Raw genomic sequence first — 15,689 nt, forward strand, 5'->3', positions numbered from 1 at the left:
TTTATTTTACACGTATCTTTCTTAAGCTCTGAGAAATTTTCAAGTACAGTATAGCTCCCTTTATTATATTTCTTTTCCATCATTCTTACACAATTGTTGGATAAATTTTATCTTTAATTTTTATTTTGTTTTGTTTTTCTATATAGAAGCAACTTCATGTGATTTAGGACATGTCAGGTATTATTTTAGGGTCAATAAAACCGATGAATTTAGTTGAAAATCTTAAAATAAATTGCTCTTATTTAATCTGTTGTTCTCTGGAAGATAATCTCTTTGCAAAATTATGAATTTTCCATCTTTGGCATGAGAGATAGTACCTATCTAAAATTAGGTTCCTTCACTGCACCCACCCCTTACTCACATGTATGAGACTTCAGTTTGATTTTCTGCTTTCCTTGCCCCCTCTTTGAGTCACAGGAGGCTCACTTCCCTGGACTACATCATTATGGCTGTCTTTCCTTCTCACTACTGTGTTTGGCCAATGAGGAAACTAAGTGGATGTTTGAAGAGAAAAGAACAAAATTGAGTTGCTTTTTTCCAGTGTTCCCTTGCCTGGTCATAGAATGGGAAAGTGTGGGGTTTTTTGTTCATTTGTTACTACAATATGTACTTCTTTTATACATCCAACCCCTATAGCTATGTACTTCACTGCATTCAAGTCACTGTTACTCCTCTGACACTTTCAAGCCTTGGATTGGTTATCAGCTGCCTCTTCTAACTCAGAAGAGCTTCACTTTTCCTTCTCCTTTCTGTTAGCTCTGCCTGCACCTTTGTAGACAGCCTCTTTATGTAACTTATTCCAATACTTATCTGACTGTCAGCATTGTTTCCAGCCAGGACCCTGACTGCTTATCAGTTCTGCATGTTCCTAGTCCCTGGGTTCTCCAACTGTAACTTGCCATTTTATACACATAGGCTGGATTTTGTTCTCCATGATTTTGATCAAAACTTAATCTTCTGCAAGTCTTAGTGAAAGATCAACTAGAAGTAAAATCATTGTATAAGCTATTCTGAAGTTGCTAATTGTGTTACCCATACAAAGGTATTTGAATTTTAAGAGCTCATTTCAATTTAATCTCTAGAAAAACATCAGTAATGATAAAACTTCATATTCAGGTTTTAAAGGTAGTATTGCTATCCTGTACCACTAATAAGGGGCCCAGAATATAAGAGGAGAAGGCCAGAAAGTAAAAACCAATTTAACTATACTGAAGCATTGCTTGATCCGGTGTTCCTAAAATACATCTTTCAAAACAATAGTCCTACATAAAGCAATATTTTTAGAAATATTGCATCACATATGTTTCTCTTGAGCAGAGATTGCATATTAATAAACTAAAGCTAGAGCAAATAAATTGGTCTTAAATGTTTGAATCAGTTATACCCTAGATAAAAGCATGTATGAAAAACCAACAGACAGTATCATACTAAATGGTCAAAAACTGAAATCCTTCACACTCAAATCAGGAACAAGACAAGGATGTCCACTATCACCACTCTTGTTCAATATAGTTTTGGAAACATTATCCAGGGCAAGTAGACAAGAGAAAGAAATAAAAAGAATAAAGACAGGAAATGAAGAAGTCAAGTTGTCAGTATTTGCAGATGACATGATCCTCTATCTAGAAAACACCAAGAACGCCACCAGAAGTTTTCTAGGCTTAATAACCAAATGCAGTAGAGTAGCTGGATACAAGGTCAACACACAAAAATCAATAGCTTTTCTCTACACAAACAGGAGACTCACTGAGACAGAAATAAGGCAAACAATTCCTTTTACAATAGCATCCAAAAATCTCATACCTAGGAATCAACCTAACGAAAGAAATCAAAGACTTCTTCTCTGCAAGCTATAGCTCTCTGAAAAGAGAGATTGAAGATGATATCAGAAAATGGAAAGACATCCCCTGATCCTGGGTAGGAAGGATCAATATAGTGAAAATGGCCATACTTCTGAAACTGCTATATAGATTCAATGCAATGCCAATTGAAATCCCAGCAGCACACTTCACGAACCTTGAGAAAACAATCCAAAAATTCATTTGGGACAGGAAGAGACCCAGAATAGCAAAAGCAATTCTAGGTAACAGAGACATGGCAGGGGTATCACAATCCCCAACTTGAAACTATACTACAAAGCTACTGTGATAAAAACAACATGGCACTGTCAAAGAAACAGACCTGACGACCAGTGGAACAGGTTAGAAGATGCAAAAACAACTTCAGACACACTCAGCCATGTCCTCTTCAATAAAGAAACCAAACACCCTCACTGGAGGAAAGATAGCCTCTTTAATAAATGGTGCTGGAAAAATTGGTCTTCAACTTGCCGAAGATTAAAACTAGACCTATATCTCTTGCCATGCACTAAACTAAAATCAAAATGGATTAACTATCTAAATATTAAAATAGAAACTCTGAGCCAGTTGGAACAGAGGTTAGGTAGAACCCTTGAAGACATCGGTGTAGGAAAAGATTTTATGAACAAAACCTCAGTTGCCCTTGAACTAGTGCAAACAATCAACAGGTGGGATCTCTTCTTATTAAAAGGCTTCTGCACAGCAAGAGAAACCACCAGCAGTGTGAAGAGACAACCCACAATGTGGGAAAAAATCTTCACCTGCTCTTCCTCAGACAAAGGTCTACTATCTTGAATCTATAAAGAACTTAAAAAGATGAGACCTCCCAAATTTAAAGACCCAATCCAAAAATGGGCATCTGAAATGAACAGACATTTCTCACACAAAGAAGTAGAAATAGCAAATAAATACATGAAAAAATGTTCAACATCACAGGTCATTCGAGAGATGCAAATGAAAACAAAGCTGAGATTCCACTTCACTCCAGAAAGAATGGCTGCTATCATGAAATCAACCAATAACAAATGCTGGTGGGGCTGTGGGGAAAGAGGAACCCTCTTCCACTGCTGGTGGGAGTTTAGACTGGTGCAACCACTGTGAAAATCTGTATGGCAATACCTCAAAGAACTAGGACTGGAATTTCCATTTGACTCAGCTGTTCCCCTGCTGGGTATCTTCTCCAAAGAATTAAAAGAATCATACCACAGTGATACATATGCACCCATGTTCATAGCAGCACAATTTGTAATAGCTAAAACTTGGAAGCAGCCCAATTGCCCATCAACTGGAGACTAGATAAAGAAAATGTGGGGTTTTTTTAATGAAATAGAATACTACTCAGCCATAAAAAATGAAAAATTAGAGACATTTATTGCTAAATGGATGCCCATTGAGGCAATAATCTTAAGTGAAATAAATAGGACACAGATGTGTAAATACTGAATAGTTTCTCTAGTGTGAGAAAGTGAAAGTGTAAATAAGGACTAAAAAGTATAATAGATAATGTGAAATAGGAAGAGAAGGGGCAAAGGGGAAGGGGATTTGAGAAGGTAGGGGAAAGGAAAGAAGGGTATGTAATTAATATGAGAAAATGAAAAAAATGGAAACAAAGTCTTTGTAAATAGGGAGAGCTGGAGGGGTGGAAGGGAGGGCAGGTTTAGGGGGACAAATAAGAACCAAGAGTGATTATGTGCAAAATTCCAATGATGAATGTCATTACATTGTATAACTAAAATGTACTAGTGATTAAAATGAATAATTGATAATGTGAAATAGGAAGAAAAGGTCCAAAAGGGTAGGAGAAGTGGGAGGGTTCGGGGAAAGGAAAGAAGGGAAAGGAAAAATGATGAGAAATGGAAAAAATGGAAACAAAGTCTATGTAAATAGGGAAGGGTGGAGCAGGTGAAGGGTGCACAGGTAATGGGGAAAAAATAAGAACCAAGATACATCATGTAAAAGTACAAGTTCCCAATGAGAAATGTAAATGTATTGGATACCTAAAATGTATCAATAAAAGAATTCAAGGAAAAAAAAATAAATTTCTTAGCCTAAGTTTTTACTATTTTGGAGACTTAATCATGCATTTAGGATTTACATAACTCTTTAAAGCCATTAGGAAGTAGGACACACACTTCCTGGGTCCTTGTCTGTCTCCTCTAATCTTGCCTTTCTAGTTCCCTACAGTTTTGTGTATAAAAATTCACAAATTTGAGGCAGGGAATCCCTTCGGCAGCCATTGCTCCCAGGTGGGTTTTGTTTGGATCTCTCTTGGCTGAACTGTCCTGACAGTTAAACTGCCTGGGCTACCTAAATAATTCCTGTATTTTTACCTGTGTCATTCTTGCTGAGTTTGGCCTTCTCTGCATTGATATCTGGCTGCTTAACACTATTCTTGTTTCTGGAATTACATTTTATGGATCAGCCAGGTTGGAAGCACCTTCCTTCTTTCTCCATTCTCTACAATGTTTTTTTTTTTCTCCATTAAGTTTATTGGTACACTTTCGGTATAAAATACAGTTACATTCATCATTGGGATCTTGTACTATTACATGAGTATCTTGGCTCTTATTTTTTTTTACCCTTCCCCTGCCCTCCCTTCACCCCCTCCACCCTTTCCTATTTGCAAAGACTTTGTTTCCATTTTTTTCCTTTTCTCATATTTTTTCTTTCCCCTTTTTTCCTTTCCCCTAACCCTCCCACTTCCCCTGCTCCTTTAGACCTTTTCTTCCTGTTACACAATATCAATTATACATTTTTTAAATTACAGTATCAAGATCTAGGAGACATTACCACAGATTTTACAGAATTTAAAAGGATATAGAAAGCATATTACAAAAATCTTTTTTGGAATAAATTTGACAACTTCTAAGAAGTAGCTTGGAAGACAAATTAATGAAACTAACTCTGGAGGAAATATAAAATTTGAATAGCACCTATTAAAGAAAGTATATTCCTAGGTTGAAAACCTACCTATATGACAACAGCAGGCTCATAAACATTTTAACTGATAAATTATATCAAGCAAAGCAGAAAAAAGAAGGAACACTTTTCCCCTCATTTTAGAAAATCAACATACAATATTTTATTCTTTAGCAAGAGTAAGCTTGCACCTAAATTCCCAACCCTGAGACCTTTTCTCTCTCCAATGTTCCCTGCATGTCCTAGTGGATAAGTGGATATGGGCTTAGCCAATGTTGCAAATTCTTAAGTAGCCTGTGCTGATCTCTCTTGAGCCTGGTGCTTTTGTCCTCCTGCAAGTCTTCTTGTAGGACCAAAGCTGAACTCCTCAAGGCCTCGCCATGTTGGGGTCTCCTTTTGAACTGATGTTTCCAATATCCAAACCTGCATGGGAATCATCACTTCAGAAGTCTTCAGATTCTAGGATGGAATCTTCTGATTCTTTGTTGTCCTCTGGTCCCTACATGAAACTGAAACTGCCGTTCCTAAGAAGCCTTGGTCTGTGGGCATCTGGGCTAGCTTCATAGAACCTGTCACCCTGCTAATGGGTGGCTGGTAGACACCTCTGGAAAAACAAGTTTAGAAGATTCTGATAAAAGGATCGTTTTGCTTTCCTTTTTGCACAATTTAAATACCCTTTAATATACAAACATGCATCTATACTGATGAAAATGATATTTGAGTTTTCCAAATGTACTTATATTAGAAGCATTTGTTTTCTAAAATTTTTTAAGGACTAGGATTCCATGGACTATATTTGAAAGTGCTTTTCACAGAAGATTACACTAGGAAATCTTGTGATTTCAGTTATGTTTATAGACTGATTCAATGATTTACAGGAAATATTCTGGGGAAAGTGAATGAAGTAGAAAAATCTGTTAGTACTTAGCTAACCCCATCCAAAGAATAAGGAAACACTACATTTTGATTAGTAGAGATTTATTTCTACAGTGGAACAAAGATTCTGCCATTGTCTTATTTTTCAATCAGTGTGAGGATGTTTATTAATACCTACAATGTGCTACATATAATTTTGGGTTGTGGAGTTCTAATGATGAGTAAGATCAATTCTCAAATGTATGAGTTTTTCAAAGCATCATCCTGAGCACATATATATTTTAATAATCAAGGGTATGGAAACAAAGTGTTCAATAATAGATGAATGGATAAGAATATATGGTGTATATAGACAATGTAATATTTTTCAGCCATTGAAAAATAAAATTCTGTCATTTGCAGCACCATAGGTGCAGCTGAATGACTTCATGTTAAATGAAATAGACTAGATATAGAAAAACATATGCTCACTCATTTGTAGAAGTCAAGAAGGTTGATTTATAGAAGTGAGAATAAGAATAGTGGTTCCTAGAGGATAGGAAAGGTAACGGAGAGGAAAGATAATGAGAGATTAGAAAACAGCTACCAAAATACATTTGGATCAGAATTAATTCTAGTGCCCTATAGCACAGTAGGGTAACCACAGTCTCTACCAATTTATGATATATTTCAAAATAACTAGAAGAGTCCAAAGTTTACCAACACATAGAAAAGATAAATGTTGGAGGAGATGAAAATGCTAATTACTCTGATCTGCTCATTACATATTGTATAAATGTACTGAATTACACAATATCTCATAAATGTGTACATATATTATATGTTAATTAAACATTTTTTAAAAAGAGAGGGACCTTGTTAAAATTCATATTCCAGGGACTCACCTTAAATATTCTAATTTAGTAGGCCCATGATTTTAAATTATTGCATTTTAAACGGATACCATGTAGCATACTTATGTACAGTAACACTTAAGAAATTCTAGCATTGAGACTCAGGGATGGCAGTTGAGCTTGCTTTCCAGGTGGCTCTGGCTTAGGCTCTGGCTGGCTGGGGAGAGAGCTGGCAGAAGGTAATGTACACACCTCTACTCCTGATGACAAAATGTCCAGAAAGCACCTGGTCCATAGTAAATGCTCAAAACTATTAATTCTTTTTCTGCCATTGTGTCTTAAAGAAAACACAACAGCTTAGCATAGTGAGGGGTTAGTTTTTATTCTTTATTTTCTTTTCTTATGAGATAGATACCTGAACTCTTTCCAGAGATAGAAAAGATGCCTCTTTCTTTAATTATTTATTTTTAAATTAGATCCAGTTATTGATAAAAATTTAAATACCAGAGTGGAGAAGCAGAGTGGAGATTTTTCTTCCCACGTTACACAACAATGTAAGTCTACTGGTTTCAGATCTCAGCTCTAGAAACCTCCATCACCACATTTCCTGTTTGTAACTGAACAAATTACACACAAAAGATTTTAAGAAACAGAAAAGCAACCTGAGCCACTGATAAAGACCAATTTTAGGACCATGCTGCTCCTAATATAAGAGGGCAACATTAGTGGAGGGAAAAGTTTGTGGGAGCATTTTTAATCCATCCATTTGCTTTATGGCTACATAAGGAATTTTCTAAAAAAAGAAGCATGTCAGGTAAGTGGAATTTTTAATACTTTTTACATTATATTCTAAAGATTCACTTAATAATTTCCAAGTGGTAATTAAAAGACACTTAATATTTGAAGAGTAAATCAGCTAGCACAATTATTTTTTTAAATGTGCAACACCCTTCAGTATAACTAGTATTTTGAAATTCATTAACCAGTACAAATTGACTATTTTCTCTTCAAAGCAAAAAAAGTTGGACTGTATTTAGCACAAAGCTAGTTGTAGCTGTTCAGTAAGTGTTTATTGGCAACTATGCCATGCAAAATACTTGTTATTTTTAAGGAAGCTTTTGTTGACCATGCTCAGTCCTCTTTCGTTTACTTTAGATATAAAGCAAGATGGGAGTAAATGCATTCTAACACTAAAAATTAGGCGTGAGAGTGTCTTCTCAGTAATCAATCCATTTGTAACCTTCAGAGAGATGACAGTTTTGAAAAGCCCAGTGAAAATTCAGTTGCTCATGCAATGAATCTTGAGTTCGATCCACATCGATTTGCTATTATTAGTCTACACTGATGGTTCATTCCTCTTGCACTGTTTATGTACTTTCTTTTTCATTAACCAACATCTTTTGCTTGTAAAAGAATAATCCAGGTTAGGTAAAGTAGAAGCACTGTGAAATATACACAAAAGGAAAAATCTTAAGTATTTCCTATCACCTGAAAACCACAAAATATTGTTTTATTTCCTTCCAATTGTTATTTCTGTATATTCTAGTTTTATTTTCATATGTGAAATATTAATTTGTAGTTTAAGTCATATATCAGCTTTTTTCACTCCTATAATAAAATAACTATTTTCCTTTTATTGTAATTTCTGCCTAATCATTTTAAATGAATGCACAAAATGATGTCTGTTGCATTAATTATCATTTATTTAGTCATTTGTTTATGGTAGGACATTTACATTGTATCCAGTTTTAAATTTCATAATGAAAGAAAAATGAACAGTTCTATAGCCTCTTCTATGTGTAATTTTTAGGAAAGATATTTAGAATTGGAATTAGTAAGAGATTATGAACATTTTAAGCCTCATTATTGCCAAATTACTTTTCCAAGGGTGATGCCAATTTACTCTCATTCTAACAATGCTTCTCTTTAATAGACAGGTTTCATTTAAAAAATTTCTTAAATTTAATATTCTACTCATTGTTTAATATGCATTACTTTGATGATAATGAGATTGAACATTGAGCATTTTGTATGGATTTTTAAACTGTTTATAATTCTATCATTTGTTAATTCTCATTATATCTTTTGCTTAATTATTGTGCTCATAATACTTTTAATATCAATTCATATGGGCGCAATTACCAAGTGAAGATATATTTTACAATTTTTGTGAATTTCTTTCCCAGTATTTTGTTTGCTGGATCTTAAAATCAATTGGATGAATCACACATGGGACATCTGCTAACATATGACTTTCATGCTTCTCTTTTGCTTTCCTAGTTCATAGGTGACCAAAGAATCAAAAGAATTGTTCTAGTTTGACTAGTATACAGCAACAACTGGACATGGCATTACTATATGCAGTTTCCTTGAGCAGATGATGATGGGGAACTTGGGAAGTGTGGGAAGTGAGAAGGCTCATGGCAGTGAATATGGCATTCAACTATTTCCATAACTAATTAATCCTAAATTTAGAAGGGATATGATAAATGTCCCCAACATTTATAGCTCAGATTTCCCTGTCAGGTTTAATATAGGAGCTCCTCCACTGTCACTTTAGAAATTTTACAAGTCCACAGAAAAGATACAAATACACTGTTTGTCCTTCAAACTTCAGGCCTTAAGTGCCAAAACAAAACAGAAACTTAATATAGAAGAGAACCAGATGGTAGTATTTTTGATATTTAGATAGGTGAAAAAAGAAAATAAATTTGAAAACACACACAAAAGCACAATTACTCATAGTTAAGCAAAAAAAAAGAAGAAGCAAAAAACTCAAATCTTTATTTCTACCTAGAATCATGTAGTCATCAAGTCACAGGAAATGTGCTGGTATCATAATTCTTATGTAGTTTCTGTATTCATTAAAAAAAATCAACACTAGCTAAATCAAATGGTGAAAATAAATCCTTTGGGCTATTGTTAATTTAGTTTTTAAAAAAATTAATAATTTAGTTTACACATTGTTATGTTTTAAGTGTCTCATTTTCTTTACTCAGTTTTTTCTTCTCATGAACTTCAATCATCTTTCTGAGTAGAATGAAACTCTTTCTTTTAGAGACTAGGTCGGACTAATTCATGAATCATCTTTTAATCTCAGATATTCTTTTTTTTTGTACTGGGGATTAAACTCGGGTCCTTGAGCTTGTGAGGCAGGTGGAAGAACCACTGAGCTAAATCCCCGGCCCTTTTTTAAAAAATTTTTTAAAAATTTTTTTGGTTTTTTGTACCGGGAATCGAACTCAGGACCTTGTGCTTGCAAGGCAGGCGGAGGCATTGCTGAGCTAAATCCCTGGCCTATAATCTCAGATATTCTTAAAGATGGGTCACAGACAACATTGCATCATAAGATTTAAGTAATATTTGGCAGTGATTTAAAAAAAAGTTAATCCAGGAAATATTGTCACTTGCAGGTCATAGCTCTCAGAATGTATGCCCACAAAAGTGCTAGTAGATAGTAGATCTCATTATTGGAAAATTTTCAGACATTGTAAAATTTCATTTAATTATCTCAACATTCCTAAATTAAAAATAGAAGAAAAAATTAGAAGAGTTTCTTGAAACATTAAAAGACACATAGTATTTTGTGAAATGAAGCTTCCCACACAACCACACTGCCTTCTGAGTCTTTTCAGTGTGCTTCTCTAATAAGAAACAGTTAAGGACATATACAAAATGGAGTGACTAAATCTAGATAGAGAGAGGTTTGTCTACAGCAGGGATTTGGGCAGCACTTCAATCTCCAAAGGATTTCTAAAGTTTTCAAGGCATCTATCCTAGAGAAATCTTAACATGCTCTCTTAAAATATACCTTCCCCCTCACTCCCATATCTGGACTTTTTAAAAGTTAAATTTAGTAAGTATTGATTGAGAAACTTCCTTATGTGTTAGAAAGAGGTGGCCTTGATGTCATACAGGTGAGAATAGGAACTCTGGTTATACAGTTGGCTTAGTGAAGTTCAGTGATTTGCACACAACCAGTCACACAACTAGTAAGTGACCACTCTCAGTTTCTTGCTCAGTTTGAAAAACAGGCATTCCAAAGCTGATATTCCTGTTTTCCTTCTCCCCATCACAGAGCACTCTGAGACCTATACTGTTCACATCTCAAATAACCATCTGTTTGTAGTGCACGTTGACCTAAGGTTGGTGGGTTTGAGATTTTAAATTAGAATGGTATGTTATTTACTTGAAAGGCCAGAAATGATTGGAAAGCCCTATCTTGTGCTAATATCTATGATTCTAATGACTTTTATTGATGGAGATGGTACAGCTGTATAGTAGTAGTTGGAAGTGTGGGCTTTGTTCCTTTTGTCCACAAAATCATTAGAATGTACATTGTTCAGCACCAAACCATCACCATGTTAAAAAAAAAAAAAAGCTCATTTGATAAGTAGACCCATGGGGATCAAAATGTCAGTAATTTTCTTTAAAACTTCTGGGTACCTAAAATAAATATTTGCATTTGTGGAATGCAAAGAGATATTCACTGCTGTGATAGGGTTTATAAACCAAAGGAATCCATTAAGAGAACCTATGTATTATAAACTATATACTGTAAACTCATACACTTAGTTAAAAATCTGAAATAGAGACAATAAAACATTATAGTTATGCTTTTTATTATTAATTGTTCCTGTATAAATCAAAACTGCTGCAGAAAGACATTACATTTGCTTAGCTGGGTTCCAAATATAGTGCCTGCCAATTACTGTTGGCATTAAGGGAGTCAGAGGTCTTATAATTAAACCCACTATGATTAGCCCTTGGCAGTTGAAAACTAGATAGAAGCTTAAATCCTGATTTTTCTAGCTCTCATTTCCTTACTAATAATTTCTCAAGACCTTTTGCTTTTTAATAGTGTAAATAGCTAAATTAAAATTGTGTGGGAGTTCATTTTGAATTGATAAAAGCTATATAAATGAAAATAATTACAATTAATGAATAATGATACTGAAGATTGCACTTGTTGGGTAAGAATTTTTAAGTACTTTTTGCATCCAATATCGTAAGAGTCACTGCCTGTACTAAGTAGCTACCCACAGGGATAAAGAGACATTTACACTGGGTTCAGAGAATTACTAGGCAAGGGGAGGTGTTAAATTTCTGTGTATGTGTGTGTGTGTGTGTGTGTGTTTGTGTGTGAACATTTATTCAGATCTGTTGAAAATTTCCACCAATATCTACTCTTCTCATGTGTTTTGTTTTTCATTGTGTATTTATTGTTGGCAATCAAAAGAGTGTGACAGATATCAAGAATATCATGGAAGACAAAGCTTCTAAATGAAATCCTACTTAGAACTCAGATCACACTACTAAAGGGAAAAAAAATCTTGGAAAGCATAAATGTTAGGAATTCTAGACTTCTAAAATCAGAAAAAAACACTTCAAGACCATGCTAAACTACCCCTCCACATGCCTAAATCACTTCCTACATACTGGATTTAAGCTTGTGTTTTAAAATGTCTCCAATTGTTTATATGAAACAAATTCATTGTGTTACTTAATGATAAAACACAACCCTAAAGGAATGCACAATGTGGTTCAAGTTCTTGCCTTAATAATGTTGACATATATCATGAACATTAAAAGGACTTATCTTAGAGATTTTAGTGGAAAATGTAGGTCTATGGTATTGATTTGGTTGTTTCTTTGTAGCTGAGAGCAAAATTGTCTTCTTGTAGCAATTAATAGAGTAATGTAACTATTTCAATTCTTCCCATAACTGGAAAGGGAAAGCAAAATTTCTGTTTGACTTATAATTTTGGACATATGATAGAATGGTACATTTAGAGTAGTTTTAAAAACAAAATTAGAGCTTTCTGCTTACTTTCTTGAAGCATGACTTTATATATTGTACTATATTTTATTTACCCAAACCACAGTTGTTTGAGTGTATACAAAATAGTAGGTACTGTGGGCAATGGAAATAAAGAAAGCACTAAGCAGAAAGATTGATTTTACTAGTTCTCCTGTGGGTGGTAAATGCTAAAGGTTTGTCATTATATTTTTATATCTTTATATTTATTTGTCCCTCCCCCATATAGAAGTAGAAACATTAGAAGAAAAGATAACCAAATAAATTAGGGAAGAAGGGAAAATAAGGACAAAGGTACACAGGTCATAAACATAAGTATTGTATAATCCTAGAGATTTGCTTAAGGGAAATTGTGTGTTAAAGACAAATCATCAACTAGAGTATTCACATGGGCTGTAAAAGTAAAAGTGTACCAGCTTTTGAGGAAAATCACGGGTTCTTGTACTTGAGCCACTAAATTATGTATTAAATAATATGTTCTAGGGCCAGGGATTTAGCTCAGTAGTTTTGCCGCCTGCTGCGCAAGCGCAAGGACCCAAGTTCGACCCCCGATACCAAAAATAAATAAACAAATAAGTAAATAATATCTTCTAGTCCATGGTATGTTATGGTTTATATCATCTAAAATGGCCCTAAAAGTCTAGTGTTCAGAGGTGGGACTTTGGAAAGGTGATTGATCATGGGGTCACTATACTCATCAGTGGGTTAAGCTACTGTTCCAATGGCCAATCCTCTGGCCTAGTTAGAGACTGGTCATAGGTGGCTTCACCTATCAGACAGTATTCTTGTCATCAGCTCCTCTTTCCACTCTGCCTCTTTGCTTCCTCATGCCATGACTTCAGCAGCTTTTCTCTGCCATGTAGGTGCTGCCTTGGCACCTAGTGACCATGGACTGGATCTACTGAAACTGTGAGCTAAATTAAGCCTCTCCTCCTTTGAGTATTTTGTTCTAGTGATGATAAAGGACTAATACAGTATCCTTATAATTAATATAATAATTAATGTACTCTGCCCAGTACATTTTCTTAAAGAATGTCTTATTTTCCTTAATAATAAAGTCAGGGGCTGGAGATTTAGCTCAGTGGCACTGCACCTGCCTCACAAACACAAGGTCCTGAGTTCGATCCCCGGTAACAAAATAATAGTAATAATAATAATAAAGTCAGAAAATATGCAAAATGGAAGAGAATAATGAGAATTTTAGGCTTTATTTTATGACAATCTGAAGTTTAACTCTAATTTACCAATTTAGGGCAGATCATATGCTTTAATGGTCAGACGGATGCAGTGTTAACATTCTCTTACTAAAGTTTGGAAACATAACTGGGATATGTAGAGTAGAAAGCTATCAAAGCCTCTTCTACTTCCATTCAGGGGTAGATTCATGTAGTTTCATTCAGGTAGGGTTAAAATTACTTTCCACAATCAATTTTATATCTTTTTAGTATATGATTAGTGAATAATCAAGATTCCAACACATATAGTATAGAGATTTGATACAATAATTCTAGACTAGGGCATATTTTAAGCAGAGTTAGAGTTACAAGTCCAATGTAGTCAAAGATAAATTGCTAATATATTCATTAAATACTTACTTTCAAGCAACAAAATGTTTTTGTAAACTTTATAATAAATAAGTTGCAAAATATGTTAGTAGGAAAGTTATACTATAAGATAGTATACTAAATAATTGTTGCTGTCCTATTTAATTGCTAGGCTTACAATTTTTTAAATGATGGTCACCTGTAAAAAATAATTTAAGAATTAATTGTTATTTTTTAGCCATTTATTTCTCTATCAACAAGTAGAAAGAATAACTTTTATGAGGCTCCGGTGAAAAATGAAGTTATCAACATACAAAAAATGTCCATTTTCTTTTAGATATTTAAGGTAAAAGCTGAAAAGAGAAAAGAAGGCAAGTATATCTTCATTTTATGCTTCCCCAAATTATTATGTCAAAAGATTATTTCTTCTTACAATGATACTTATAAGGGGCTGGGGATTTAGCTCAGTGGTTCTGCTGCCTGCCTTGCAAGCGCAAGGACCTGAGTTCAATCCCCAGTACCAAAAAAAAAAAAAAGTTATAAGATAAACATTCTGGTTTTTTGCAAACATATATTTATGATTGGGCTCATAGAGCTTAGCTCAACCAGTAGTGGTTTCCAAATTATTTTATCTAGAAATTTTACTAATACTAATTAAACTCTCAAAAGAAAATAAACTTTTACATTTATAGTAGCAAATACCTTTGTAAATCTAACTAATTGCTAGTATTAGCATCAAGTTCCTTGGTTCAAGATTCCTGAGAAACAAATTAATAAAAAACAGATTCCTGGTAAACATAGATTACAAGTAGAGCAAACAGAATTAGGGCACTATTGACCATTTTTGCCAAAGCCATAGTGGCCTAATAAATTACTCTTCTTTTCCCAGGGATTTATTTCCTAGCTATTGGAAGGTAGGCACTTTCCCTTCAATGGTGCTAGAGATAAATGGCACAGAATCTTCAAACTGTCTTTTTTTTAGCTTGTGGACCTGTCTAGACTTCTTCGGCTGTGGTCATGTCTATGTACTTGATCAAAACCTTTTTGTTGGCCCTCAGCCATTACACTATCCCTTTTCATACCACTCTTCATTTAGTGACCTGACACATGTTTGATAAGCAGCTACTTTGTACTGAATATTGTAGAAATAAGGAGGAATCTCACTAGCAGTAAGATATTAATAATAAAGATAACAACATAGCTAACATTTATTGAATCTTTTAGTAGTGAACAACACTATTCAAAAAATCTCATTATATGTCTTAACTCAATCCTCATAGGAATATGAATTTATTATCACTACCTTTTCACAAACAAGGAAACTAAGGCATGAAGACAAAGATAAATGAGACAGTTTTTGCCCTTTGGAAAGTTCAGAGTTTAGTTGGAGAGCTTTATGCATAAATAACTACTGTAATATTTGTTATAGTGTAAAGGAAAGCATAGCATGTCACATGGTTGAGTGCAGACAGCATTGAGGGAAATCTTCAAAGAGAGGGTGATCATAAAAGATATCTAGTTAGTTTTTAGATGGCTGAGAGAAAAGGAATGTCAGGCAAAGGGGCAACTATACAGACACATAGAAACAGGACACGGTAAGTATTTTGTATTGAAAATTACAAGCGCTTCAGGATGAGTGTAGCACCATATATGACTGGGAGGTTAAGGCAGATAAGTCACAGGACTTGTGGAAGATTTCCCAAGGCAGGAAATTGAAGTAACATTTTGGGGATATAGTTTATGATAATGAAAGAAAAGTGTGATAACCTCTATGTTCAGTGCAGATATAGGATCAGACATTTTGTCCTAATGAACCTATGTCACAAGCTAAAGAGAAGTA

General features: G+C 34.4%; 1 protein-coding gene across 1 annotated transcript in view; it reads left to right on the forward strand.

The window, feature by feature from the left end:
• The first annotated feature begins 7,140 nt into the window (after positions 1-7,140).
• The window catches only part of Trat1 (T cell receptor associated transmembrane adaptor 1), a 38,515-nt gene continuing 29,966 nt past the window's right edge, over positions 7,141-15,689 (forward strand). The window contains exon 1 of the mRNA XM_004835833.4: positions 7,141-7,301. Within this exon, the coding sequence (XP_004835890.1) occupies positions 7,295-7,301 (7 nt within the window). The 5' untranslated portion in view covers positions 7,141-7,294. The remainder of the gene's footprint in view (positions 7,302-15,689) is intronic.

The sequence above is a fragment of the Heterocephalus glaber genome, unplaced genomic scaffold (assembly GCF_053883595.1).
Source record: "Heterocephalus glaber isolate CG9 unplaced genomic scaffold, H.glaber_assembly_v1.0 deba00000122, whole genome shotgun sequence".
Lineage (NCBI taxonomy): Eukaryota > Metazoa > Chordata > Mammalia > Rodentia > Bathyergidae > Heterocephalus > Heterocephalus glaber.